Below are 25,599 nucleotides of genomic sequence, written 5' to 3' on the forward strand. Positions count from 1 at the left end.
AACCTGCCTATTAATTTAATTTGGTGACCACTAGTTCTTGTGTTATGAGAAGGAGTAAACAACTCTTCCTTATCTACTTTCTCTACACCAGTCATGAGTTTATAGACCTCATTCATATCTCCCCTTAACCGTCTCTTTTCCAAGCTGAAAAGTCCTAGTCTTATTAATCTCTCCTCATACGGAAGCCGTTCAATACCCCTAATAATTTGTTGTTGCCATTTTCTGAACCTTTTCCAATTTCAGTATATCTTTTTTGAGATGAGGCAACCACATCTGCACACAGCATTCAAGATGTGGGCGTACCATGGATTTATATAGAGGCAACATGATATTTTCTGTCCTATTATCTATCCCTTTCTTAATTATTCCCAGCATTCTGTTTGCTTTTTTGTCTGACACTGCACATTGAGTGGATGTTTTCAGAGAACTATCCACAATGACTCCAAGATCTAACAGCTAATTCAGACCCGATCATTTTATATGTATAGTTAGGATTATGCTTTCCAATGTGCATTACCGTCTATACTCGTTCGTAAGCTGAATATTTTTGGTAAAAAAGTGACACATCAAAGAGCGGAGGTCGGCTTATAAACCGGTCTACACCAAAATTTGATGATTTTAAACTCTATGGAATCATTGAATTGAATATCTAATACCTTGTCGTTTTGTTTACCTGGAGCATGGCGCCACTTCCTGCAGCTCCCATTGGCTGGGAACGGCGAACCGCGGCCACAGGGAGCTGAGGGGCTCCAGGTAAACAAAACATCCCAACCCGCCAGCGGCTTACCCTGATGGGCCGGGAGCCAAAGTTTTCCAGCCCCTGAAATATAGGGTCAGCTTATGAAAGGGTCATACATTTTTTGCTATTTTTACCTATCCATTTTGGGGGGTCGGCTTATAAACTAACTGGCTAATGAACGAGTATATCGGCATTAAATTTCATCTGCCATTTTGTTGCCCAGTCACGCAGTTTTCAGAGATCCTTTTGTAGCTCTTCACAGTCTTCCTGGGTCTTAACTATCTTAAGTAGATTTGTATCATCGGCAAATTTTGCCACCTCACTGTTTACCCCTTTTTCCAGATTATTTATGAATATGTTGAATAGGACTGGTCCCAGAACAGACCCCTGGGGGACACCACTATTTAACTCTCTCCATTCTGAAAACCATTTATACCTACCCTTTGTTTCTTATCTTTTAACCAGTTACCAATCCATGAGAGCACCTTCCCTCTTATCCCATGGCATCTTACTTTGTGTAAGAGCCTTTGGTGAGAGACTTTGTCAAAGGCTTTCTGAAAATCTAAGTACACTATATCCACTGGATCCCCTGGGTCCACATGCTAGTTGACCCCCTCAAAGAATTCTAGTAGATTGGTGAGGCATGATTTCCCTTTACTAAAATCATGTTGACTCTTCCTCAACAAATTATGTTCATCTATGTCTGACAATATTGTTCTTTATTATAGTTTCAACCAGTTTGTCCAGTACTGAAGTCAGGTTTACAGGCCTGTAATTGCCAGGATCACCTCTGGAGCCCTTTTTAAAAGCTAGCTATCCTCTAGTCATTTGGTACAGAAGCTGATTTAAATGATAGATTACAGAATACAGTTAGTAGCTCTGCAGTTTCACATTTGAGTTTCTTCAGAACTCTGGGGTGAATACCATCTGGTCCTGGTGACTTACTGCTGTTTAATTTATCAATTTGTTCCAAAACCACCTCTAATGATATCTCAATCTGGGACAGTTCCATCTGTCGCCTAAAAAGACCTGCTCAGGTTTGGGAATCTTCCTCACATCCTTAGCCATGAAGACCAATGCAAAGAATTCATTTAGTTTCTCTGCAATGGCCTTATCGTCCTTGAGTGCTCCTTTAGCACCTTGATCGTCCAGTGGCCCCACTAGTTGTTTAGCAGGCTTCCTGCTTCTGATGTACTTTAAAAAAAATTTGCTATTACTTTTTGAGTCTTTGGCTAATTGTTCCTCAAATTCTTTTTTGGCCTTTCCTAATTGTATTTTTACACTTCATTTGCCAGTGTTTATGCTCCTTTCTATTTTCCTCACTAGGATTTAACTTCCACTTTTTAAAGGATGCCTTTTTGCCTCTCACTGCTTCTTTTACTTTGTTTAGCCACGGTGGCTCTTTTTTGGTTCTTTTACTGTGTTTTTTAATTTGGGGGATACATTTAAGTTGAGCCTCTATTATGGTGTCTTTAAAAAGTTTCCTTGCAGCTTGCAGAGATTTTACTTTTGGCACTGTACCCTTTAATTTCTGTTTAACTAACCTCCTCATTTTTGTGTAGTTCCCTTTTCTGAAATTAAATGCTACAGTGTTAGGCCACTGTGGTGTTTTTCCTGCCTCAGGGATATTAAATTTTAATTATATTATGGTCTCTATTAACAAGCGGTCCAGCTCTTGGACCAGATCCTGTGCTCCACATAGGACTAAATCAAGTCCTAGGCTTGGTCTATCCACTACATCAAAGTTGGTCTTCTGCTACAAAATGTTACGTGGCCAAATGGACCTGGACTGGTAGTCTATGCTTCTGATTGCTTGATGGTTCAATCCTACAACTCTGTATTATTGTTTTCATATAATCAATTTTTCTTTACATTCGTTTATACAGTATTGGAAACTGAAATGAGTTCTGACATTTATAACATCCTTGAGAAAATACCAAACCAAAATGTATACAGATATTCCAGCGTTCAGTATTATAATTACATAGTAGTAGTAGTAGTAGTCCCGCTGCAGTTTAATTTATTTGTACAACCCTAAATTAATCTACAGATTTACTGCCTTACATAATCACAAATTAAATATGTAACTAAAACTAAGTGTAATGTGGTGTATATTCATGAAACAGTTTTTAAATTAATCCCAGTTTAAGGCATTTTCTAACTGTTTTTTCCTGGGATGGTAAAAATCATGATTTTACCTAGTAAAAACCACCCTTGGTAAATACCACGTCATCCCTGTCTGTAAGCGTTAGGCTTGTTTACCTATGAAATAAATGGTCTTCTGTGTTTACATTAAAAATTAAAAACACTGTAATGCTGTTTTGTGTGTTAATAAAAGTAACGTGAACTTGGAATACAGTTGATTAAACTGACTCTTGGAAATTATAAAAGGTAATTGGATGTTTGTTTGGGGGGGAGGTGTGATTGGAAACATTCTAATTTAACACTTAATGTTAATGTTGTATAATGTGTTTTTGAGAGAGAGAATGTACAAAGGCTACATGGGAGTACTGATTTCGGAGTGCATCCGAGGCATGTTGAAATTTTGGGGAAGGGTGTTTTGTTTTGTTTTACAACATTGCCAGCGATTAGTGCCCAAAATAAGCTCACCAGCTGAATATAGACAGCCTAAAAATCTCTAACAGGTTCATTGACATAAATGATCCCGTGATTTGATCCAAGAGTTCAGCAGAACGTAAAGTCAGAAAATCTGCAAGTCAGTTACGCTGTTCCATGCTCTTACGTTGAATAAGCAGCTTCCAATGAAATTATTGCACCAAGAAACATGAAATGAAGGGTTTATATAAAGTAACCGGTATAGCTCGTGGGTAGCCATAATAATGATGGTAGCCCTCAGTTTAATGACTTATCTACAAAATTATTGCTTCTGCTGGACTAATAGTTATCTTGAATAAAATTAGTAAAGCATTCTAACTTCGGGTGTCCTAGTGGCTTAAATCTTGAAGCTGCATGAACATTTGAGCCTACATTGTAATTCTTGTGACTGTCATCTGCAATCTTCTTTCTTATGGAGGGTTTTATGTGGCAGTGTCTAACATAACTGTGACTGTACCACATTGGGCACTCAGCTTCATGATCAATACCTTGGTTGGGTTGAGTGTTGATACATAATGTAAAGTAAAATTGCTGCTTATGAACTAAAGTGTCTGCATCTGTATGTGGGCCTGTTCTTGTTCATGTTAAGACGACAAACTTCTTCTGACTTCACTGGAAGTAGGAGGATAATCACCTTTCTACTCTGCATTTTGGTTCAAGTTTTCAACTTGCCTAGCAGTAGTTGAAAGATCTTGTAAACTTAGTGAGAATCTTGTATTTTTAATTAATATTGGCTTGCCTGTGTCGAATTTTATCCAAGTTTTGCAGATCTAGAATGCTCTGACTTTTCAGTTGTCAGTTTGTAACTGTTAATCATGCACTGAGCTCTAATATAGATCTTGGGTAACTTTTAGCATTGATCTCTACCTTGGGAAAACTTCACCCAGGCTGAGTTGGTTTTATTTTTTCTTTCTTTTTCTTTGGACAAAGAAAATGTTAGATTTGTTATCTTCCTGGTAGCGGTGAGCAAATACTACAGGGCCTTAATCGTAAAAATGTGTGTTAAATCAGTGAATACACGTTTTCTGGATAGTTAAGAACAGGGACAAGGAGGAACAGATCTTGCAGGGGGTAGGGAGAAAAGAGTGCCTTTGTCACTGGCTGTCGAGTGATATTGAGGTATAACTCTCTTTGGAGCCCATCCAGCTCTCTGCTGAAAATAATGCTGCTGCTATTAATGGATTTGCAGGATATGGAATAAACTGTGAGGGTTCACTGGGGTTGTGATATATTTCTAGGCAAAAAATACCAGTTAATCTATAGGTTTAGAGAAGATGGCAATAATCCTGTTTGGTCTCCCATTGTAAAAATCACCTTGATGGAGTTGGTCCCAACCTTTGTTGCCCTCTCCTTTTAATGTACCTATGGGTTATTGTTTGCAGTGTTGTAGCCATGATGGTCCCAGGATATTAGGGCAACTAGGTGGGGTGAGGTAATATCTTTTTATTGGACCAACTTTTCTGTTAGTGAAGGAGTTAAGAGACAGCCTGACAGTTTCGCCAATAGAAATAGATCCAATAAATGTTACCCTCACCCACCTTGTCTCTAATTGGATTATTATGATTCTTAATGCAACTACATACAGAACTACACTATTTAAATCTTTAATTGTATTATTCAAAGGTATGTTTTCAACTTCAGAATTTGATTTTACTAGAATTGTAAATGCATGAAATCTTGCTGGAATGGAAATAGAATATTCAAATATTTCTTCAATGTTTTTTTTAAAGCTTATCTTTTTTTTCTTCCTGCAGGAAGCCGTATGGTTCCTATCTAACATCACTGCAGGAAACCAGCAGCAAGTTCAGGCGGTGATAGATGCTAACCTTGTTCCAATGATAATACACCTTTTAGATAAGGTGGGATAACAAATATTTAATTCTGTACTGTTGGCAAGAGGAAAAAGCAGGGCTGTTATTGAATTGCTGATAATTACCTATAGACTTTATTGTAAATCTGTTTTGAGATTTGGTTTGAGCTAAGAGTAAAAAGCAAATTTGCCTATATCACTAATTAAAGCATAATACTTTAGACTTGCATTAACTAAATTTCACTTCATACGTCAATGCTTGTCTAATCCATAGGGGAGAAGTAGTTTAGGGAAATGACCTTTTGAGAAATAGCTTCTTACTACTCTAAATTTCATTACATTAATTTTTAATAAAATAACTACAGCCATTCAGAAGTTATTGTGGCAAAGTTCTGTGCTTCCTTGTAGAATGAAGAGGTGGGAATGAGCCTGTACTCAAATGTCTGAAGATTTTAGCAAATTTCACGAGTCAGTGTAATTTTTAGTTGAATACTTTTCAAGCATTCTGTTTAATCTTGAAGATTTTCTTCTGCTTTGGAAACATTATAAGGAATTCTTCAGTGATGACATTTGCAAAACCAGTTGTCTCCAGTTGCTTAGGTTGCCATACATACCTACTTCCAGCAGAGTAATCCCAAATTAATCATGGCCTGGAGCAGTAGGCCACAGAACAGATGATGTCCCATTTTAAATCTTTACCACTGTAATTTAACAAAAGTAGATATGTATAATAGAAATAACTATATATTTGTGGTAGTTGTCTGCTAGCAGCTCTCCCTGCTGTAGGTATGGAACTCCACATATATGTTCATTCCTCTCTGTGGTGGGGGGGAAATCATAGCAGCTGTTAGCAGACATTCCAGGATGCTTTCACTTCCCATCACCAAATCAATCTCTAATTGCTGGAGGGAAGAGGCTTGCTACTGTAGTATTAAGGTTTAAAAATGATGGTTGGGTATATGTGTGGAATGCCAAGTGCAGGGTCAGTTTTTGTCTTGCTTAGTCTGTTTTTATTTTATTTTTTCCTAACTTTTTTTTAGATTCCCAGTGACAGAAGGCTAAGGGGATTAGGAGGTTAATGGAGAGAATAGGAGGTTACAACACAGGAGGACAAAGTCACAAGTGGGAGGAATAAGGAGTGGAAAGATCATCATGAGTCTCTTACTAGTAGCATGTAGAATTACGAGCACAGATTTGTAGCTTAGTTACTATCCATATGTTGTACATCCTGAGAACAGAATTCCATAAAGGAAGCATAATTTTCTATTAAATCTAGTTTTGTTTTTTTTTTTGGGGGGGGGGGTTAAATTAATAGAGACTGAGTAGGCTGAAAGTTCACTGAGACCAAAAGCTGACTCTCAGCTTCTAAAACAATATGGCATATCAAAATTAACACAGTGCAGTGTCTCTTCATTGCTATGTCTGTTATAGGCTGCTAGTACAGGGTGGAAGGGGATATTGCTACAATTACTACTTTCTTCTTCCCATCGCTTTTGCAGTTCTCTGCTCTGGGTCTAAACTGTTTTCCCCTGTCTTGTAGCTGAAGGCTATGCAAGTGGAACAGTGGGCACATAGCTATGGTGGGTTGGATAGGAGGTAGAAGAGCAGAAATATGAAAGTAGTGTTGGGGAAAACAAACTCCCTCCTCTCCCTCACTAAGTCCTAACATTTTACAAGATTTTTCTGCCGCCCCCCCCCCCTTTTTTTTTTTAAAACTTCAATTTAAACTAATGTGGACACAACCTGGAAGGTACACTGTGGAATCCCTACCATTGGAGGCTTTTAAGAACAGGTTAGACAACCATCTGTCAGTAATAGTGTAGGTATATCTGGGGTCCTGGCTTGGCCTGGGGGTATGGGCTAGATAACTTCTCAAGGTCCCTTCCAGTCCTACTTTTCTGTGATTCCAAATAATGTACAGCCAACTATTATTGTATTTTAGGGTGATTTTGGTACACAGAAAGAAGCTGCTTGGGCTATAAGCAACTTAACAATCAGTGGAAGAAAAGATCAAGTAAGTTCAATCATTTTCCAAAATTATTTTACTTCTTACCTTTTTCCTTCCTTGAGTGTATTTGACATGTTATAAGTGGGGGAATTCAGTAATTTAAATTACCTGCCAAAATTCTCTTCAGACTCCTTCTTTCATTGATTTGCAGTGATTAAGGGAAACAGAGATGTAAGAGCATACTCTGGTTTCCAAGAGTAGGAGTATCAGTGGTGACAAATTTTGAGGGATTAAAATTAGTTACATTGCACTGCAGTACACCCCAGTATTTATCTGAATAATTGCATTCAGTCTCCATTAATATTTTTGAGCTGTAGGTACCTGTACTCTTGCTGTTAACAAAGAGTAAAAAAAAGTGTGAACCTTTCAAGGATGTTTATTTGCTGTGGTTTTTTGTTTTTTTTTTTAATCGTCCAACTTCTATCACTGTCTGTCATTGAAATTACTGTAACAACAGGGCATACTAGGTAAATTGGGTGAGAAGCAGTCTCCAAATTGCAATAAAATCTGGACACAAAATCTAGATTAAGTTTATGTCCTGCTTCAGAAAGATCAGGCTGAAACTTTTTTTTGATGTTTGGGTTGGAGTGTATCAAAATGCAACTGTCAGCGCCTTTCATTGTGTAATCTACATTTAAAACATTTTACTTTATGCAGCATAAAAATTCATAAATTTAATTTATGATTTTTTAAAATGTTCTATACTGAACTAAAAGCACTGGTTTCTAAACATTTTCTTCAAGTGCTTGTCTCTGTGAGTATGCATGCTCCCAGAGCTGGAGAATTTTGAAAGCGGTGTCTGTTGGTCTCCACTTGTGCCCTGGTTCACCTCGTGCTTCTGGCCAAGGAGATAAGGGATGGGGGGGCAGACCAACCATCTCTCCAGTTCCTGCTCAGCGCCACATATTCAGTGTCAGAACCTCCAGTGTTCGAAGTTTCAGCTTTCTCCTTTATCTGAACATATTTAGATGCCTGTAAATAGCTTTTATAGTTCTATAATTATAAAGTTTCAGATAATTTTAGCTTTAGTCTCCCTGACTTGGGGAGCACATCCCCTGTACCCATTAGGGTACTGGACTATGCCCAGGACTCTGGCCTTCAAAATTTATCTTCCTGCTTGTGATCCTTCTCGGTCAGCGACGACCACCAATGCTGCTTGTACTGCCTCAGGGAAGCCTGCATCATGGCAAGCCCACTGTCTGCCGTATGTTCCCCGGCCATACCCAGGAAGGATGGGAACCTGGCCTTAAGCCAATAGAAGAGGCCACAATTGAACCCAGGCCAGGGACCCTCCACCCCGAACAGTGATGTGACTCAGCAAGGAGTATGCTTCCTGCCACAAGGTCTGACTCATGAGCAAGGGAGTCTACCCCCAACAGATCAAATAAGACCCTGCCAAGGGAAGAGCAGGGAGCATTCTCATAATCATGAGACTGTCTTTCTCCAGATCCACTTTAAAGAAGTTGGATTCAGACTTGCCTAAATTGTGCAAGTCTCTTGGGCTGAGCTTACAGAACTTCAGACATTCTAAGTCTGAGACATGACAAGAAAGCCCATGAGTCTAGGGCTCCATTGGCACTGGACTGTGATCCGGCAATGCCTCTGGTACCCCCAGACACAAACCCCGGGATCTCCCAGAACTGATGAAAACCGAACACGGAGAGCATTGGTTACCTGTGGTACCATCTTTGTCTTCAACAGCTGTGGCACAGACTGTCTTTGCTGCAGCTCTGGCAGTCTGTGCAGACAGGACCCCGCTCACTCCAGGAATTGCTGAGACTTGCACTCCTCCAAAGGACATCTTTGCTCTTGCAGACCCAGAGTCTCTCAATCCATCAGGTTCCTCCCTCTTGAGAGAGGTTATAATTCCCCTAGGGAGCTGGCCTTTCGGAGGAGTCTCTCCCATTCCATCTTCAGGCTATGATTTCTCTCCAACAACTCTGTTGGTACCACTTTTTGAATGGGAATCAGCTTGCTTCTCATTGGGAGATTCCGAACTGCCCAATGAACCTTTATTCCTTCCTCCAAGATAGTGTTCCAGTCAGAAAACCTGGAAAAGCTTGGGACCATCCTCCACCTCATTGCTTGTCTCAGAATTATCGGTATCCCATGCCATGGGGACTTCTGCAGCCCCTGTTTGACCCATGATGGTGGCCATATTGGGGGTTGTGGGACCGGTACCATCCCACAGTGTCAGTCTGGTGTGCTAGGGAGTCGCCCCTTCCTTCCCCTCTGTGAGAGGCTAACTGAAGTTGCCTCCAGATCCTACTGAGGAGTATTCACTGGATCCAGCGGTTCTACCGAAACTGATGAGATTGCATCATCTGGAGACAAAGATGGCAGTGATTCCAATGTTTCCATTCCCCCCCAATGACTATCTACAGTTCCAGGAATTCTTTGCAGAATTGGAGGGGAGCTACAGATTTCTCTCCTCTCAAGGAAGTTCAAGATCCTCCACACAAGCTCCTGGACATCCTTCAGTCCCCTGGCTCCAGTGAATAGCATTCCTGTTAATGAAGCCATCTTGGAATTATCTAGAGCAGTCTGGCATATTCCACCTAACTGTGCCCCTACCCCAGGAGGGCAGAGAAACCATACCTATGTCCAACCAAAGGGGCAAAATTTCTGTTTTCTCACACTGCTCCTAACTTTAGTCATCCAGGCCACCATGGAGAGATGTTGGCATCAACGCCCCACATCTATCCTGACTGACAAGGAGGACAAGCGTCTTGACTTACTGAGGGGAAAAAAGGTCTTTTCTTCTAGCCTCCGGTTCCGGATAGCCATCTACCCAGCACTAATGGCTAAGAATGACTTCTGAACTATTCAGATTCACGGAATTTACTGACAGTCTCCTGCATCAGGACAGAGCTTGTTTCCAGGCTCACCTAGAAGAAGACCAAATAGTTTCCAGGCCCACTCTCCAATCAGCAGTAGATGCAGCTGATATATCTTCCAGGGCAATGACTACTGCCATCGTAATGTATGGAGTTGTGGCTCCATACTTTTGGGGTTGAGCACACAGTTGAGTCACATCTGTTTAATCAGAAGACAGATGAGTTCTTACGCATTTTAAAGGGCTCCAGGGCCACCCTCGGCACCATGGAAAGATATATACTTGACACAAAGAGAGAATTCTACTGACAGACTAGCCTAGGCAGATGGCTCAGTAGTACTTCCACCAGGGAAGGTAAAGGGTTCAAAAGACTCATTTCCCTGCAGCTCTGCAACAGATTACTCATCCCAGTCCTCCGCTTAAATGTTATTTTTGACTGGAGCTTGAAAGCTGCAACCACTAAGTCCAAAACCTGACTTCCATACACCGTTTTGGGGGCCATCTAGCACACTTTTTTTCAACACCTGGAGTGCAATAACAGATAAATGGGTGCTGAACATCATTCATTCCAGCTATACTATAGTTTGTCCCTGCCCCCCTCCAAAACCCTCTTTCCCACCATCTCTAATGAGGGGCCACTCTAATGAGAATATTCTCAAACAAGAAGTAGAATTTCTCATACAGCAAGGAGCAATAGAGTGGGTTCCTCTTCAGTACTGAGGGAGTGGTTTTTACTCAACATAGTTCATAGAACATAGAAAGGCAGCTTTGGAGACCCATTCTTGACCTTCATAATTTCAACCACTTTATTTACAAACTTAGGTTTTGAATGATGATGTTGGCATCTATGATTTCCATTCCTGGAAAAAGATTTACAGCTCTTGACATTAAGGACTCTTACTTTCATGTGGACCTCCACTCCACTCCACTCCCAGACACGTTCTCGGATTCATGGTGGATTCCAGCCACATTCAATACAGAGTATTCCCTTTCAGCATTGCCCCAGTGTCTTTACCAAGGTGTTCTCTGTTATAGCAGCCTATATCAGATGCCACGGTTTCACTGTTTTCCCTTACCTTGATGACTGTCCCCTTGTCGCCATGTCACACCAAGAGGCCTATGCATTGACTTGGACAATGCTGTAACTCCTTTCCTTTTTGGGGGGTCAGCGCAAACACCGAAAAATCCATTCTCACACCTACAGAGACTTCATCAGGGTGTCCTTAAATTTAATCATAGCAAAAGCTTACCTGCTGAAGGACAGTGTCACAGGGTCTGCACAGGTTTCTGCCTTCTCGCCCAGTGCCCTGTGCTTAGGCTCATAAAATAAGAGTTCTCATGCCGCCTTCTGGTGTTTCACCCTTGTGCTTTATTTAACAGTGCCACCGTGCAGTCCCCTTTATCCCCCAACAGTTATCTCCTTTCTAACCCATTCCAGGGTCTCTTGGCCCTTGAGGCTCCCTTCCTGTGGTGAGGAGACAGAGCTGTAGCTTCCTGTCCCCCTCCTAGGCTAGCCTCCCAACTGAGTTTTGTTCAGGGCTTTTATAGCCCTCCCAGCCTTCAGCCCAGCTGTCGCTGCTTAGCTCAGTCTATTGCAGTGAGCCAGCCCTCGTTAGGGCCTGCAGCTGGGCTCCCTGCTGGCTGCTTTGAGCCTCTGCCCCTGGGCTTTCTGCCTGAAAGCAGGGCTTAGCCAACATTTTAGCAGGGCATTCAAGGGGTTTCACCTCTGCCCTGCCACAGACAGGTTTCAGGTTATGAAAAAATCCCGGAATACCACTCCAGAGCGGTCTCTTTCCTAGGCCATATGGTCTCATGCTTTTGTCACACCATTTGCAGTCCTTCATGTTTGTTACTTACAAGCATGACTTCAACTTGTATTCTCACCAAACTAACAGTACAGGAGCACCGTAGTGACTGTTGCCACCAAAGTTATATTGTCCCCGTTAAGGTGTTCATCAGAGCTCCCTTCCTTGCCTCCACACTGGACAGGATGATCATTACCAATGCATCACTGTTGGGTTGGGAAGCCCATATGAACAACCGTACAGCAAAAGGCACCTGGACATCTGAAAAGTCCAGGAGGCACATCAATGTTCTAGAACTGCAAACAGTTCAAAGGGCTTGTGAAGCTTTTGTCTTGTTAAGGTCACCATGTCCTCATAATGTCGGACATAAGTCTTTCACATCAATAAATAGGGAGGAGTGAGATTAGTCCTCCTGTGTGCAGAAGCAGTAAGTTTGTGGAACAGGTGCCTTAGTAATCCGATTACCCTGTCAGCAATCTGCCTCCCAGGAAACCAGAATGTGATAGTGGACTCTCTCAGCAGACACTTTGCTATTGGTCACAAGTGGGAGCTACATGACTCTGTGGAGTACAATATTTTTGTTCTTTGGACCACCACCAGGCACCTGTTAGCCTCCCAAACAAACAGGAAATGCATCATATACTGTTCCATAGGAGCCCTAGGCGATGCTCTATTCCTCCTATGGTCAGACCACCTGAACTATGTCTACCCTCCACTACCACTCCTGCCTCGAGTTTTGTGCAGAATTTGGCAAGATAGGGCATGGGTTATTCTCATTGCCTCCAACTAGCCCAGCCAGCTTTGGTTTCCTAACCTCCTACACATGTCGTCACCGGTACCAATTGTTATTCCTACTTTTCTTGATCTCCTTACCCAAAGGAATTGCAAGATCAATCCTACCAACCCATGTATGCTTCATCTCAGAGCCTGTTTTTTGGATGGGCATCATTCTTAGAGCAATCATGTTCTGAAGCTATAAAGAATCTCTTTACTAATAGTAGGAAGGATTCCACTAGAAAATGTTACCTAGCGAAGTAGAAGCATTTTTCTATTTGAGTACATCCTTAGAAGCTGTATGTATTCCTCTCGTTCTGGGGTATGTTCTTTCCTTAAACACAGCAGGTTTATCCGTCAGCTCCTTATGGATCCATTTGGCAGCAATCAGTGCATGCCATCCACCTTCACAGGGCTACTGAGTCTTCACGCCCCCAATGACTAGCAGATTCTGGAAAGGCCTAATCAGAATCTTTCTGCCTATTTAAAACAAAAACGGGGGGGGGAGAATCGCCACCACCACCTCAATGGGACTTGAAACTTGTTCTCTCAATACTCACTAAGCCTCATTTTGAACAATTAGCTTCTTGTTCTGTCTCTCCTATCCATGAAAGTCACATTCCTGGTAGCCATCACCTCAGCCAGGAGGGTTGGTGAATTTGGAGCTTTGATGGCAGATTTTCCTTACGCTATATTCCATCAGGACAATGTTTCATTGTTTCCACCTTAAATTCACTCCCAAAGTAGTCTGAACTTCACCAGAACCAGTTATCACTTACCTGCGTTCTTCCCAAAATCTCACGCTGTGACGTTGTGCAGTCTCTATGGTTTTATAAAAACATAATAAGAAGTGAATATAATGTAACTGGAATATGCTTCATGCAAAAGGTCTCTTGTAAAGTATCGTTACAAAGCTTATAATCTACTGAGTGTGATCATCCTATTTGTATAAATGTACCACTTGTATCTAAAACTAGAAATATGAAACATAACTCTGAGGGTCTATTGTAATTATGCAAAGTGTGGGCCATTAATAGTGGTTTGGAATCTTGATGACTCCCATTAACCAGGACCATTGTCTGCAGATGGCTGTGTTTACCTGTTAGTCTTCCTGTATATGTGTGTGCTGGCAAGTGGGTAATGAAGTCTTGCAGTGACATGTGATCATGTCACCTGACCTGGAATCCATCTTTAACCTGGGTGCTTTTCCAGTGTGTGGGGGGGTGGAAACCCAGAGGGACAAAGGGTTCCCGCCTTATGCAAAAGATATATAAAGGGGTGGAAGAGAACAAAGGGAGAGAGGAGCCATCATGAAGAATCCCCTAGCTATCACCTGAGCTGGAACAAGAGCTGTACCAGGGGAAAGAATTGTGCCCAGGCCTGGAAGGTGTCCAGTCTGAGAAAAAGCTTACTGAAGCATCTCTGAGGGTGAGATTATCTGTATTCAGTTTGATTAGACATAGATTTGCGCATTTTATTTTATTTTGCTTGGTGACTTACTTTGTTCTGTCTGTCCTATTTTCTGTATTTAATAAAATCACTTTTTATTTAGTAATTTACTCATAGTATGTATTAATACCTGGGGGAGAAAACAACTGTGCATTTCTCTATCAGTGTTATAGAGGGCAAACAATTTGGGAGTTTACCCTGTATAAGCTTTATACAGGGTAAAACGGATTTATTTGGGTTTAGACCCCATTGGGAGTTGGACATCTGAGTGCTAAAGACAAGCACACTTCTGTGAGCTGTTTTCAGGTAGACTTGCAGCTTTGGGGCAAGTTATTCAGACCCTGGGTCTGTGTTGGAGCAGACGGGAGTGTCTGGCTCAGCAAGTCAGGGTGCTGGCAGGGAAAATAGGAGCAGGGGTAGTCTTGGTATATCAGGTGGCAGCTCCCAAGGGGGTTTCTGTGATCCAACCCGTGTCACACGCATTCTCAGAAGAAAGGAGACCCCATTCCCCGCCATTTGGCTAGTCTTCACCTTTTACCAAAACCAGTCAGAAAGTCTCCTGGACTTGGTCACCATGAAGGAAACAGTCAGGGGTCAGGTGGTATCCTATCAAAGGATCTCAAAATGGATCTCAGGCTGTAATTTGTTCTATCAGCTGTCTAATCTTCCTCCTCCTCTTGGGGTAAGAGCTCATTCTACAAGAGCACAAGCAATGTCTATGGCATTGCTTCAAGAGGTGCCTCTACTTGACATCTGTAAGGCAGCTATATGGAGTTCCATCCACACGTTTGCGAGACACTGCCTTGATACAAGCAGTCTTTCATTCAGCTCTGCTGTTTACATCCTTGCATCCTCCTACTATTTAAGTATTGCTTGTCAATCATCCACTGTGGAATACACATAAGACCGGCACTGGAAGGAGAGAAAATTTGTTTACCTTATAGTAACTGGAGGTTCTCTGAGATGTATGGTCCCTATCGTATTCCACTACCTACCCTTCTTCCCCTCTTCTTCAGATCTTCTCTGATTTGTGGTAGAGAAGGAACTGGAGAGCCAGCCAGTCAATCCTGCCCTTTTATCTCCTCGGTCAGAAGCACGAGGTGAGCCCGTGCACATATGCGGACCAACAAACAATGCTTTCAAACTGCTCCGACTCGGGGCACATGGAGCATATTTGCACCCACAGTGAAATACAGATAGTGACCACACATCTCAAAGAACCTCCAGTTCTATAGTACCTTATAGTAGGGCTGTCAATTAATCTCAGTTAACTCATGTGATGAACAGTGCAATTAAAGATGCGGTTAATTTTATTTAGTTAAACAATATTTATATTTAATAGACGGAAGAGACAAGAAGGAAAGACTACATTAAATAAGAAAAAAGTTTATTCAAAGTATGTACTGAACAGTATAAGAAAGTTGCCTACCTTGTATTACTGTATGTATTACACTATAAGGTAGGGCTGTCAAGCGATTAGAAAAATGAATCGCGATTAATCACACAATTAGCATTTTTCAATTCACCTCATACAAGTACCGTCGTACGTGCTCTTTATCAGGAAAGTGCAACTTACAAATATATATATTTTTGTTACATACCTGCACTCAAAAACAAAACAATGTAAAGCTTTAGAGCCTATAAGTCCTCTGTCCTACTTCTTGTTCAGTCAATCACGAAGACAGACAAGTTTGTTTACATTTATGGAAGATCATGCTGCCCGCTTCTTATTTACAGTGTCACCTGAAAGTGAGAACAGGCATTCACATGGCAATTTTGTAGCCAGCATTGCAATTTACATGCCAGATATGCTAAACATTTGTATGCCCCATCATGCTTTGGCCACCATTCCAGAGGACATGCTTCCATGCTGATGACACTCGTTAAAGTAATGCATTAATTAAATTTGTGACTGAACTCCTTAGAGGAGAATTGTATGTCTCCTGCTCTGTTTTACCCGCATTCTGCCATATATTTCATGTTCTAGCAATCTCAGGTGATGACCCAGCACACACTGTTCGTTTTAAGAACACTTTCACAGCAGATTTGACAAAACGCAAAGAAGGTACCAGTGTGAGATTTCTAAAGATAGCTACGGCACTTGACCCAAGGTTTAAGAATCTGAAGTGCCTTCCAAAATCTGAGTGGGACAAGGTAAGGAGTATGCTTTCAGAAGTCTTAAAAGAGCAACACTCTGATGCGGAAACTATGGAACCACCAAAAAAGAAAATCTGCCATCTGCTGGTGGCATCTGACTCAGATGATGAACATGAACATGCATCAGTCCATATTGCTTTGGATTGTTATCGAGCAGAACCTGTCATCAGCATGGACACACGTCGTCTGGAATGGTGGTTGAAGCATGAAGGGACATATGAATCTTTAGCACATTTGGCAAGTAAATATCTTGTGATGCCGGCTACAGCAGTGCCATGCAAGTGCCTGTTCTGACTTTCAGGTGACATTGTAAACAAAGCGGGCAGCCTTATCTCCCACAAATGTGAACACACTTGTTTGAGCAATTGGCTGAACAAGAAGTTGGACTGAGTGGACTTGTAGGCTCTACAGTGTTACACTGTTTTATTTTTGCATGCAGTTATTTTTGTACATAATTCTACATTTGTAAGTTCAACTTTCATGATAGAGGTTGCACTACAGTACTTGTAATGGGGGAATTGAAAAATACTATTTTATCATTTTTACAGTGCAAATATTTGTAATAAAAATAAATACAAAATGAGCACTGTAAACTTGGTATTCTGTGTTGTAATTGAAATCAATATATTTGAAAATGTAGAAAACATCCAAAAATATTTAAATAAATAGTATTTTATTGTTTAACAGCGAGATTAATCGCGATTAATTTTTTTAATCGCTTGACAGCTTTATAGTATAGTATCTATAGTACTATAAGGTAAGCAACTTCCTTATACTGTTCAGTACATACTTTGAATAAACTTTTTTCTTATTTCATGTAGTCTTTCCTTCTGGTCTCTTGTCTATTAAAAACCATTTTTTGTGGTGCCATAGCTTTTCTTCCTTTTCTTGCATCTTTTTACCTCTCACACACTATTTACTGATACATTTTAACTTTATGTATGTTGTTTTCTTTCCTAGGTGGCATATCTAATTCAACAAAATGTAATTCCTCCCTTTTGCAACTTGTTAACAGTAAAAGATGCTCAAGTTGTACAAGTAGTGCTGGATGGACTAAGTAATATATTAAAAATGGCTGAAGATGAAGCGGAGACCATAGCCAATCTTATAGAAGAGTGTGGAGGTAAGATTTTTGAATAATTAGTTGGTGTTACCATTATTATTATAACTAATGGTTTGAACATTAACCACAAATATATTCATGGACTTTGCGCCATTTATTACAACTTTGTCTTTTTGTTTAACTGTTTGTATCAAACCTCAATATCAGGTTCACTTAGTGATTTGAGATATTTTAACGTAAACTTTTCTATTTGAAGAAACCTTAAATTGAATATATGTAGTGTATATGACCTAACTAGAAAAATACACTTCACAAATTAGGACATGGAGGGTATCTTTACCTCATAGGCTGCAAACTTAATCAGACTGGATCAAATTATGCCCAGATAAATTTTAAAACAAAATATTAAGTGGTAATTTTGTTAACGGCTTTCAGGCATGTTTTTATTTTTTTATTTTTTTAAATTGTTAAACACTTAAACAGCTACCAGCCAGTTGGAGCTCTCTTTGAGGAAGAGAAACCATTTTAATATTAAATGTTTAATTTAATCACCACTACAAGTTCTGTGGAAAACACCTACGTTGCAGGTAACTTCATTGAGATGAGAGTGGTGCTCCTTGAAATAAAAATTGGAAAGTTCATGGATGTATAAAATATGAATAGATGAAGTTCAGGAGGGAACATACTAAAGTGAGAGGTATTTGAATAAGTATATATTATGTTTAAATAAAATAAAATCTCAGAATTTCTTGATATATTTATATATTTAGCTATGCCTCTATCTGCTGGATGGATAGATACATATTGGATATATTCTACACAACTGTAGTACAGTCTAATTGTCTAGGTCATCACCATAGCATCTGAGCACCTCAAACTTTAATCAGTTTTTATTTTCCCCAAATCCCTGGGAAGCTTTTACAGTTGGAGAACTGAAGCAGAGTGACTTGCCCAAAGTCACACAGGAAGTCTGTGACAGAGCTGGTAATTAAACCAGATTCTCAGTTTCAATCGAGGTTTTTAAACTGATTCTTTCCTAAAGCAGCATAAAACTCTCTGCTACTTCTATCTTCATTTACTACTTGTTTGATAAGTATGATTAGTAGGACACAGCTCAGGCTTTTTCTTTATATCTGACATTATTCTGCAGTTAAGGGCTTGTCTACACGTGTTAAAGTGGATTAAACTAAACAGGAACAAATGTATTCCAGAGTAAATATACACACATGCAGCTAATCAGGAACAAGTCCATAGGTAGTCGAGCCTCGCGCGCGCTCTCTCTCTCTCTCTCTCTCTCTCTCTCTCTCATATATATATCCATCCTATGGGGAAATGGTAGCAACAAGAAGGAGAAACTGCTGTTTGCCACTCAGTAGATAAAATGGCAGAAAATATTGCTAATGCAGAGTTAACCTGCCCAGTGAGAGCTCACGTCCTTGCAGAACATTTAGTTCAGAAAACCAGTAAATATAGAGTTATGATACATGCTCATGTAACTTCGACTCTGGTCCCCTGGAGCTGGGAATAGCTACTGAGATTTATCTGCATACTCTGCAGCTGCATTCAGTTTGTGAGTTGTAGCTGTGTTGACTGGTTTAACAGTGGAGGCAATAGGTGAGACAGGTTGGAAGGGGTGTGTTTGAGCTGAGGAGATGGGGATTAGTTTGAGAAGCCTCACAGAGCTGTGATTGTCATGTGAGATCAAAGTTTGCACTCACCTTGTGTATGAGTAATGGAAAGGGGAGAATGTGAACTCTGAGGAGCTAGATGCATCATTTTATTTCAAACTTGTGATAGGTTGTTTTAGGGTACATCTATCCTGGAAAAAAAGACCTGAGGCATGGCTGCAGCTGGCCCAGGTCAGCTGACTCAGGCTTGGGCTGTAGGGGCTAAAAATTACAGTGTAGATGTTCGGTTTCAGAGTAGCAGTCGTGTTAGTCTGTATCCGCAGAAAGAATAGGAGTACTTGTTGCACCGTAGAGACTAACAAATTGATTTGAGCATAAGCTTTCGTGGGCTACAGCCCACTTCATCGGATGCATAGAATGGAACATACAGTAAGGACACACACACACACACACACACACACACACACACACACACACACACACACACACACACACACACACACACACACACACACACACACCATGTTCTCCGTGTGTGTGCATATATATATAATATAGATCCATCCTTACTATATGTTCCATTCTATGCATCCGATGAAGTGGGCTGTAGCCCACGAAAGCTTATGCTCAAATAAATTTGTTAGTCCCTAAGGTGCTACAAGTACTCCTGTTCTTCTAGTGTAGATGTTCGGGCTCAGGGACCCTCACCCTTGTGGAGTCCAAGGGCTCGGGCTCCAGGCTAAGCCCAAACGTCTACACAGAAATTTTACAGCCCTGCAAGCCTAAGTCAGCGACTCAGGCCAGCCACGGGTGTTTAATTACTTTGTAGAGGTACCATTTAGTAGCAAGGTGCTAGGGGATGGGGAGAATCTTGACACGGGAATTATCAGCAGTCGTGGGTTATGAGAGCAGTCTGTGGGTTTACTGAGGGATAAGGACAAGTATAAATTTAGATGTGAAATTTAACAGCCACTTTACACTTACTCACAGGATATAAGTGTGGTACTCTGTTAGGAGTATAGGCTAAGTATTTTACTATAGGGCAGGGTAGCTCCTTTCCTATAGAGTGAAAAGGCAGGGTGCAAATATGTTATGGGTGTTTTGGAGCATCACTTTAAGAGGGATAGTTAACGTACGCTCCCACATAACCTTAACACTGTTTTTTCTGGCTTTGTGAAGTTTGGGCTCTTCGAGTAATTGCACGTCATATCCATTGTAAGTGTGTATGCGCCCTGTGAACAGATGTCTGTTGTTGTTTTTTTCCCTTCTGTAGTATCTATTTGGGTGGCTTGAGTGCCCTCTGCTGCATTCCATTGTGTACTGGTATAAGAGAGCAGAGCTGTCCTCATCCCCATCCAGTTCCATCTTGCCACCACTGACGGTTGGTGCAAATGCAGACTTGATTAATTCAAGTACTTCTCTCATTCTTCTTTGTATATAGTTAAGTATAGTAAGTTTTTTGTTTGGTTGGGTTTTTTAGTCACTTTTTGATGGTTTTACAGCTAGGTTTCCATTTTTGGTCTCTTTTGACTCTTTGTACTCTTTCAGTACTGGTACTGAAATGATACCGTGCTCACCAAGGTTTAAGTCTTGCAAGACTTGTGCAAATCCTGTTCCAGTCAGTGACCTGCATCTGTCCTGCCTGAAATGCTTAGGAGAATCCCACATCAGTGACACGTCTCATCTGTAAAAGTTTCAAACCCCATTCAAAAAGAGATAGGGAGGCATGGCTTAAGTTCTTGCTTATGGAAGCAGCACTTCAACCTCCACCAGAGAGGGTCACAGGAGTAAAGTGCCCCAAGTACTTAGTGTTCAGTACGGAGTACCCCAACAGACGTCTGTAGTTCCTCAGTCCCATTCCCCTGTACCAAAAAAAAGACTCGGACCTTTTTCAGGTTCCACCTCTTGCTCTTCTGCGTTGGTACTAAAGCAAGACCGAAGCAGACACTCCACAAAGCATTTAGGAGAGAGGCCACCCCTGGAAAACTCATCACCTCCCAAGGGGTCTCACTGCCTCTGGAGTCCGTGCCATGTCTATCAATGCCATTCCTTGAAGGACACTTGCAGACTCAGCAGCCGGTGCCAATCCCAATCACCCTGGCAGCGCATGCCGCTGCAAAAGACTTGCTTAGCCTCTTAGTACTGGTATTGCTGACAGCAGAAGGCTTGCAGCCGGTGCCAATGCCTGCAGGTTATACCTCACCTCACCTAGATCCTGTGGTACCATTACTCAAACCTCTTCAACACTACACACCTGCCTCAGTCTCCTGGGTCATATGACAGCATGCACCTATGTAGTTCAGCATGCCAGGCTACGCCTCAGAAAGCTGCAAGCATGGCTAGAATCAATGTTTACTCCAAGTTGTCCCCATTTGGACAAAATGGATCAGGTGCCAAAGTTACTTTTGATATCTCTAGATTGGTGGATGGACGCTCTGAAAACTTGTGCGGGGGTTCCTTTTCTCTGCCCACTACCGAGACACATCTTCTCTGGGTTGGGGAGCTCCTATAGAATCCCCACAGATGCAGGGCCTTTGGTCACTTCAAGATGTAGAATCTCACATAAGTGTCAGGGAGTTGAGTGGTACGTCAGCCTGTTTGGCCTTCTTCCCCCACATAGTGGGAAAGAATCTATTGATTCTGAGACAATTCAGCGACCCTGTTTTTTACATAAACAAACCAGGACTGGCATGGTCAAACCAACTCTGCAGGGAGGCAATGTGCCGCTGGGATTTCTGTACAACACACTCAGTTCATCTCAAAACAGCTTACCTTTCGGGGAAACAGAACATGGTAGCAGATCAGCTGAGCAAATCCCTCTCCCATCAACATAACCCTTACATCCAGAGATAACCAAGTTCATCTTCTGTCTGTGGGGAACTCCCCAAGTGGATCTGTTTGCAACAAGAACCAACAGAAAATGTCCTCAGCTCTGTTCCTGGAGAGGGCTCAGCCAAGGCTCACTGACAGATGACTTTCTCCTATCCTGGAAGAATTTCCTTCCATACACCTTCCCTTCGGTTCCTTTACTGCCCAGAATAGTATTCAAAATAAAACAAGACCATGCTCACCTCATTCTTATAGCACCGGCATGGCCTCGTCAACACTGATACTTGACTGCTCCTCTAACCCTCCCGTTAGATCTAGACTTAATCCCAGGGGACCACAGACGTCTGCTTCATCTGAACCTCCAAGCTCTCCATCTAGCAGTGTGGCTGCTTCATTGCTGAAGCCTTTTGAAAAATCCTGCTCGAAGGATGTCCAAAAGGTGCTTCTGAATATCCGAAATCTCTTGACTAGAAACACTTACCTGGCTAAGTGGAAGCGCTTCTCCATTTGGTATTGTAGGAAAGGTGTATTTCCAAAGCGAGAACCCTGGACCTCATACTAGACCATTTTCTAGATCTGAAAGAGTTTGGCTGTTAACTCTATAAGGGTGCATGTGGCAGCTATTTTTGCCTTCCACATCTAGATGGATAACAGATCCTGTATGTTCAGACATGTTCCTTTCATCATCTTCAACGCAGCTTCCTCTTGAGAAGGAACACTTCTCATGATGTTGTTTCATTTGGGTAACGAGGCCTTGCATTTCTTTGTTGTACGGTTTGCATTTTGCATGCATGCCTGCCTGTCTTACCCACAGGTAGAGGAACTTCATTAAAATATTCCCACACTGGGTCTCTTTTATGGCCTGCTGCCATTATAGGTTTTCCCTTCTAGTGAGAGAACGGTATGGTAGATCTCAAATCAATGAAGGCTACACTCAGAAAGATCTCAAGACTTCTGGAATATGCTGCTCGGACAGTTTCACTTTTGTTTCTACTGCCTGTCCCTCCCTTCTCAGATTTATCTCCAGACTTCTTCTCCTTGTCCAGATGTATTCCACCCCCAACAGGGTTTTCCCTCAAAAAGCATTTTTTATCCAAAAAATGTTGTTTCTTTTCTTTTTTCTTTTTTTTTAAATCGTTGATTTTTATCCACCCTGCCTGAAGGAGATTAATATAGCCTGAAAAATGAGATGTGTGAACTGCTCCATTCATGTCAGTGGGTGTTCTCATCCCCCCTTCACAGTCCGGGAGAGTTTCTGCTATTGGTCAAGCATGCTCATTCTCATCTCCTCACACCAGTGTCAGTAGTGTGTTCTTGGTACATTCTTCAAACATACCTGTTCTATACTCCCCATACAGAGGGGCAGAGCTTCCCCAGATACTGGCTCAGATGGGGTGGTGCTAGGGAATGGGGCAGGGAACCCCCCCAACATCCCAGCTCACATGGTGGTGGAAAGGAGAGGGGCACAGATCCCACCCCTGAAAGACATGCTCCTTCCAGAAGCTGGGGCACATGAGGGGGTCAGACCCCCATAGATGGGCAGGAATCCCCCAGATCCTGGTGCACATAAAGGGAGGCAGAGAGCGGAGCTCAGACACCTCCAGAGAGGCATAGGCGTCCATCTCAGCTCACCAGGTGGGTCTGGGAGAATGTCTCAGACCCTCTTGACAGGCAAGAGGCTCCAGATCCTGGCACACATGGTGGGATAAGGATATGGGGGATCTGAACCCCTCTCCCTATGCACATGTACACTGAAGGGGTGAATGTGGGGCCCTGTCCCTATTCTGCCCCAAGCCCTGGTTCTGCAGCTCCCATTGGCTGGGAACCGCTGCCAATCGAGTTGCGGGGGTGGTGCCTGCCAGCAGAGGCAGCACATGGAGCTAGGAGCTGAGGGAAGGGAGTTCCTGTAGCCCTTACGGGGAGCCTGTCCTAGGTAAGCACTGCCCTGCACCCGAACCCTGAGCCCCCCCACACCCAAACTCTTGCTGTGGGCGTGGGGGAGGAGGGGGCGGGCGACATTGCTCCAGCAGCTCCCTGAGCTGCTCAGGTGGCCTCTGGGCCAGGCACACCAGCCGCTGCAGAGGTCACAGAAAGTCACGGAATCTGTGACAAACAAGGAGCCTTAACTATAGTCAATTAGGCACATGAATAGGTACTGAAGAAGAGTTCTGTGGAGCTCAGAAGGTTTTCTCTTTCACCAACAGAAGTTGGTCCAGTAAAAGGTATTACCTCACCCACCATGTCTCTCTCTCATACTTAACCTTGGAGTTTGGTTTTGTTATGGATTTACTGACTTTAATCATGAATATTTCAAAGCACTAAAGAGTAAGGTTCAACTATGTACTAAAAGCATTAAAAGAAGCCTCAATTTTATACCAGAACACACACAACCCTTTTGACGGTTTCCTATGACTTCTGTGTAGTTATACCTTAAAGCCAGTTGTCCCTTCAGGATTCCCAATAAAGCAGGGTGCACACTACAGAGCTGATTATCTTTCATGAAATGGAGTTGGAAAATATTGTGTCCAGTTCATCCCAGTGACTCTCATTTTAAAAGATTTCCTTATTCGCATTGGTGTTTGAGGTGCCTTTGTAGCTAAGATGAACAAAATGAAGTTTGAGTACGATCTGTTGAACCTAAATCATTTTGCAGACTTTTCCCATGGTATTTTTAAATAATAAAAAAAAGTATTTGATAATTCACAGAATAGCACATAAGCACCATTAATTTAGAACTTGTATTATCATGATGTGTCTGGAGCAGGTTGTGTTTGGTTGTCAAATATAATACAGCAGAACCCTGTTTATCCAATCTAATTGGGACCAGGGCCAGATCTGATCATCAAAAATCCAGAGAATGGGAAAGTGCGATGAGCAGCAGCATCTAGTGGCCACAAGAGAGATTGCCCACTTCTGGCCCTGGAGTCCTCTCCAGTTAATGTGGAGCCTAATAAAGGGTCAGATACATGAGATTCTATTATATTTTAATGCTTGATTTAATTCCATCTCTTAAATATTTCTTAAAGGGCTGGAGAAAATTGAACAGCTACAAAATCATGAAAATGAAGACATCTACAAACTGGCTTATGAGATCATTGATCAATTCTTCTCTTCAGATGATGTAAGTATATAGTAGCAGTGAAATCTATTCTGCTTTCAATCATATTTAATCTTTGCTTACAAACATGGTTAAGGAGATAATAAAACAGTTCTTAAATCTGTGTGAGCATTATAGCATTATTTGTGGTTGTCTCTGAGTAACATAGTGTCAGGTTATGCAATTTTATTATTCTGCTACCGAAGAGCATACTCCCAAAGCTGAATATTCTCTCAGGTGATACAAATAAATGATTCATGCTCTAAAACAAAACATCTTACTGAAATTATAACCTTTTCTCTCTTTATCTATAAAATAGAGTAAAAAGAAAGACATTAATGTTGACAGCAAGAAAAACAAAATTGGTAGCACCAAATTAGCAGGCTCGATAACTTCAAAAATCTCTATTTAACTTTATTCAGCAGCCATTTAAAAAGTGAAATCACAGGCTAGAATTAGAGAGTAGAGTACATGAAATGTCTAATACTCACTCATTAAAACAAAAACCAGTACATGAACAATGTTTAATCCGGATTCATTTGGATGTCCAGATGAAATACTAACTTACATGCTAAAACAACATTATAACGTCAAAAATACCAAAGACATTGCTGGGTAGTTCAGTCAGCCTGAGAATAGTCTGGTGGTGTTCTCATTTTAGAAGTATTCAAATATGTGCCGCCGTCTGTGCTGTAATGTCCACATTACTATTTTTAGTGTGCTAACTGAATTAGAACTAGCACGTTTATCTACCCGGGCTGCCCCCTCAATTTCGATTCTTCTTCTCT

General features: G+C 41.6%; 1 protein-coding gene and 1 non-coding gene across 9 annotated transcripts in view; both read left to right on the plus strand.

The window, feature by feature from the left end:
- The window catches only part of KPNA4 (karyopherin subunit alpha 4), a 79,560-nt gene that overhangs the window by 31,064 nt on the left and 22,897 nt on the right, over positions 1-25,599 (plus strand). For 7 of the 8 annotated variants that reach the window (XR_010590342.1, XR_010590343.1, XR_010590341.1 and 4 more), the window contains exons 13-16: positions 5,110-5,214; positions 7,108-7,179; positions 17,155-17,317; positions 24,741-24,835. Coding sequence is in view for 3 of the 8 variants with exons in the window: in XM_042853713.2 (XP_042709647.1) it covers positions 5,110-5,214; positions 7,108-7,179; positions 17,155-17,317; positions 24,741-24,835 (435 nt within the window). In the remaining 5 variants the exon portion in view is untranslated. The remainder of the gene's footprint in view (positions 1-5,109; positions 5,215-7,107; positions 7,180-17,154; positions 17,318-24,740; positions 24,836-25,599) is intronic. The other variant, XM_008165011.4, reaches the window with a different exon arrangement.
- On the plus strand, positions 3,116-3,420 carry LOC112059100 (small Cajal body-specific RNA 7). Its single transcript, XR_002888322.1, has one exon. It is a non-coding gene; the product is annotated as a small Cajal body-specific RNA 7 (non-coding RNA).

The sequence above is a fragment of the Chrysemys picta genome, chromosome 9 (genome assembly GCF_011386835.1).
Source record: "Chrysemys picta bellii isolate R12L10 chromosome 9, ASM1138683v2, whole genome shotgun sequence".
Taxonomy (NCBI): Eukaryota; Metazoa; Chordata; order Testudines; family Emydidae; genus Chrysemys; species Chrysemys picta.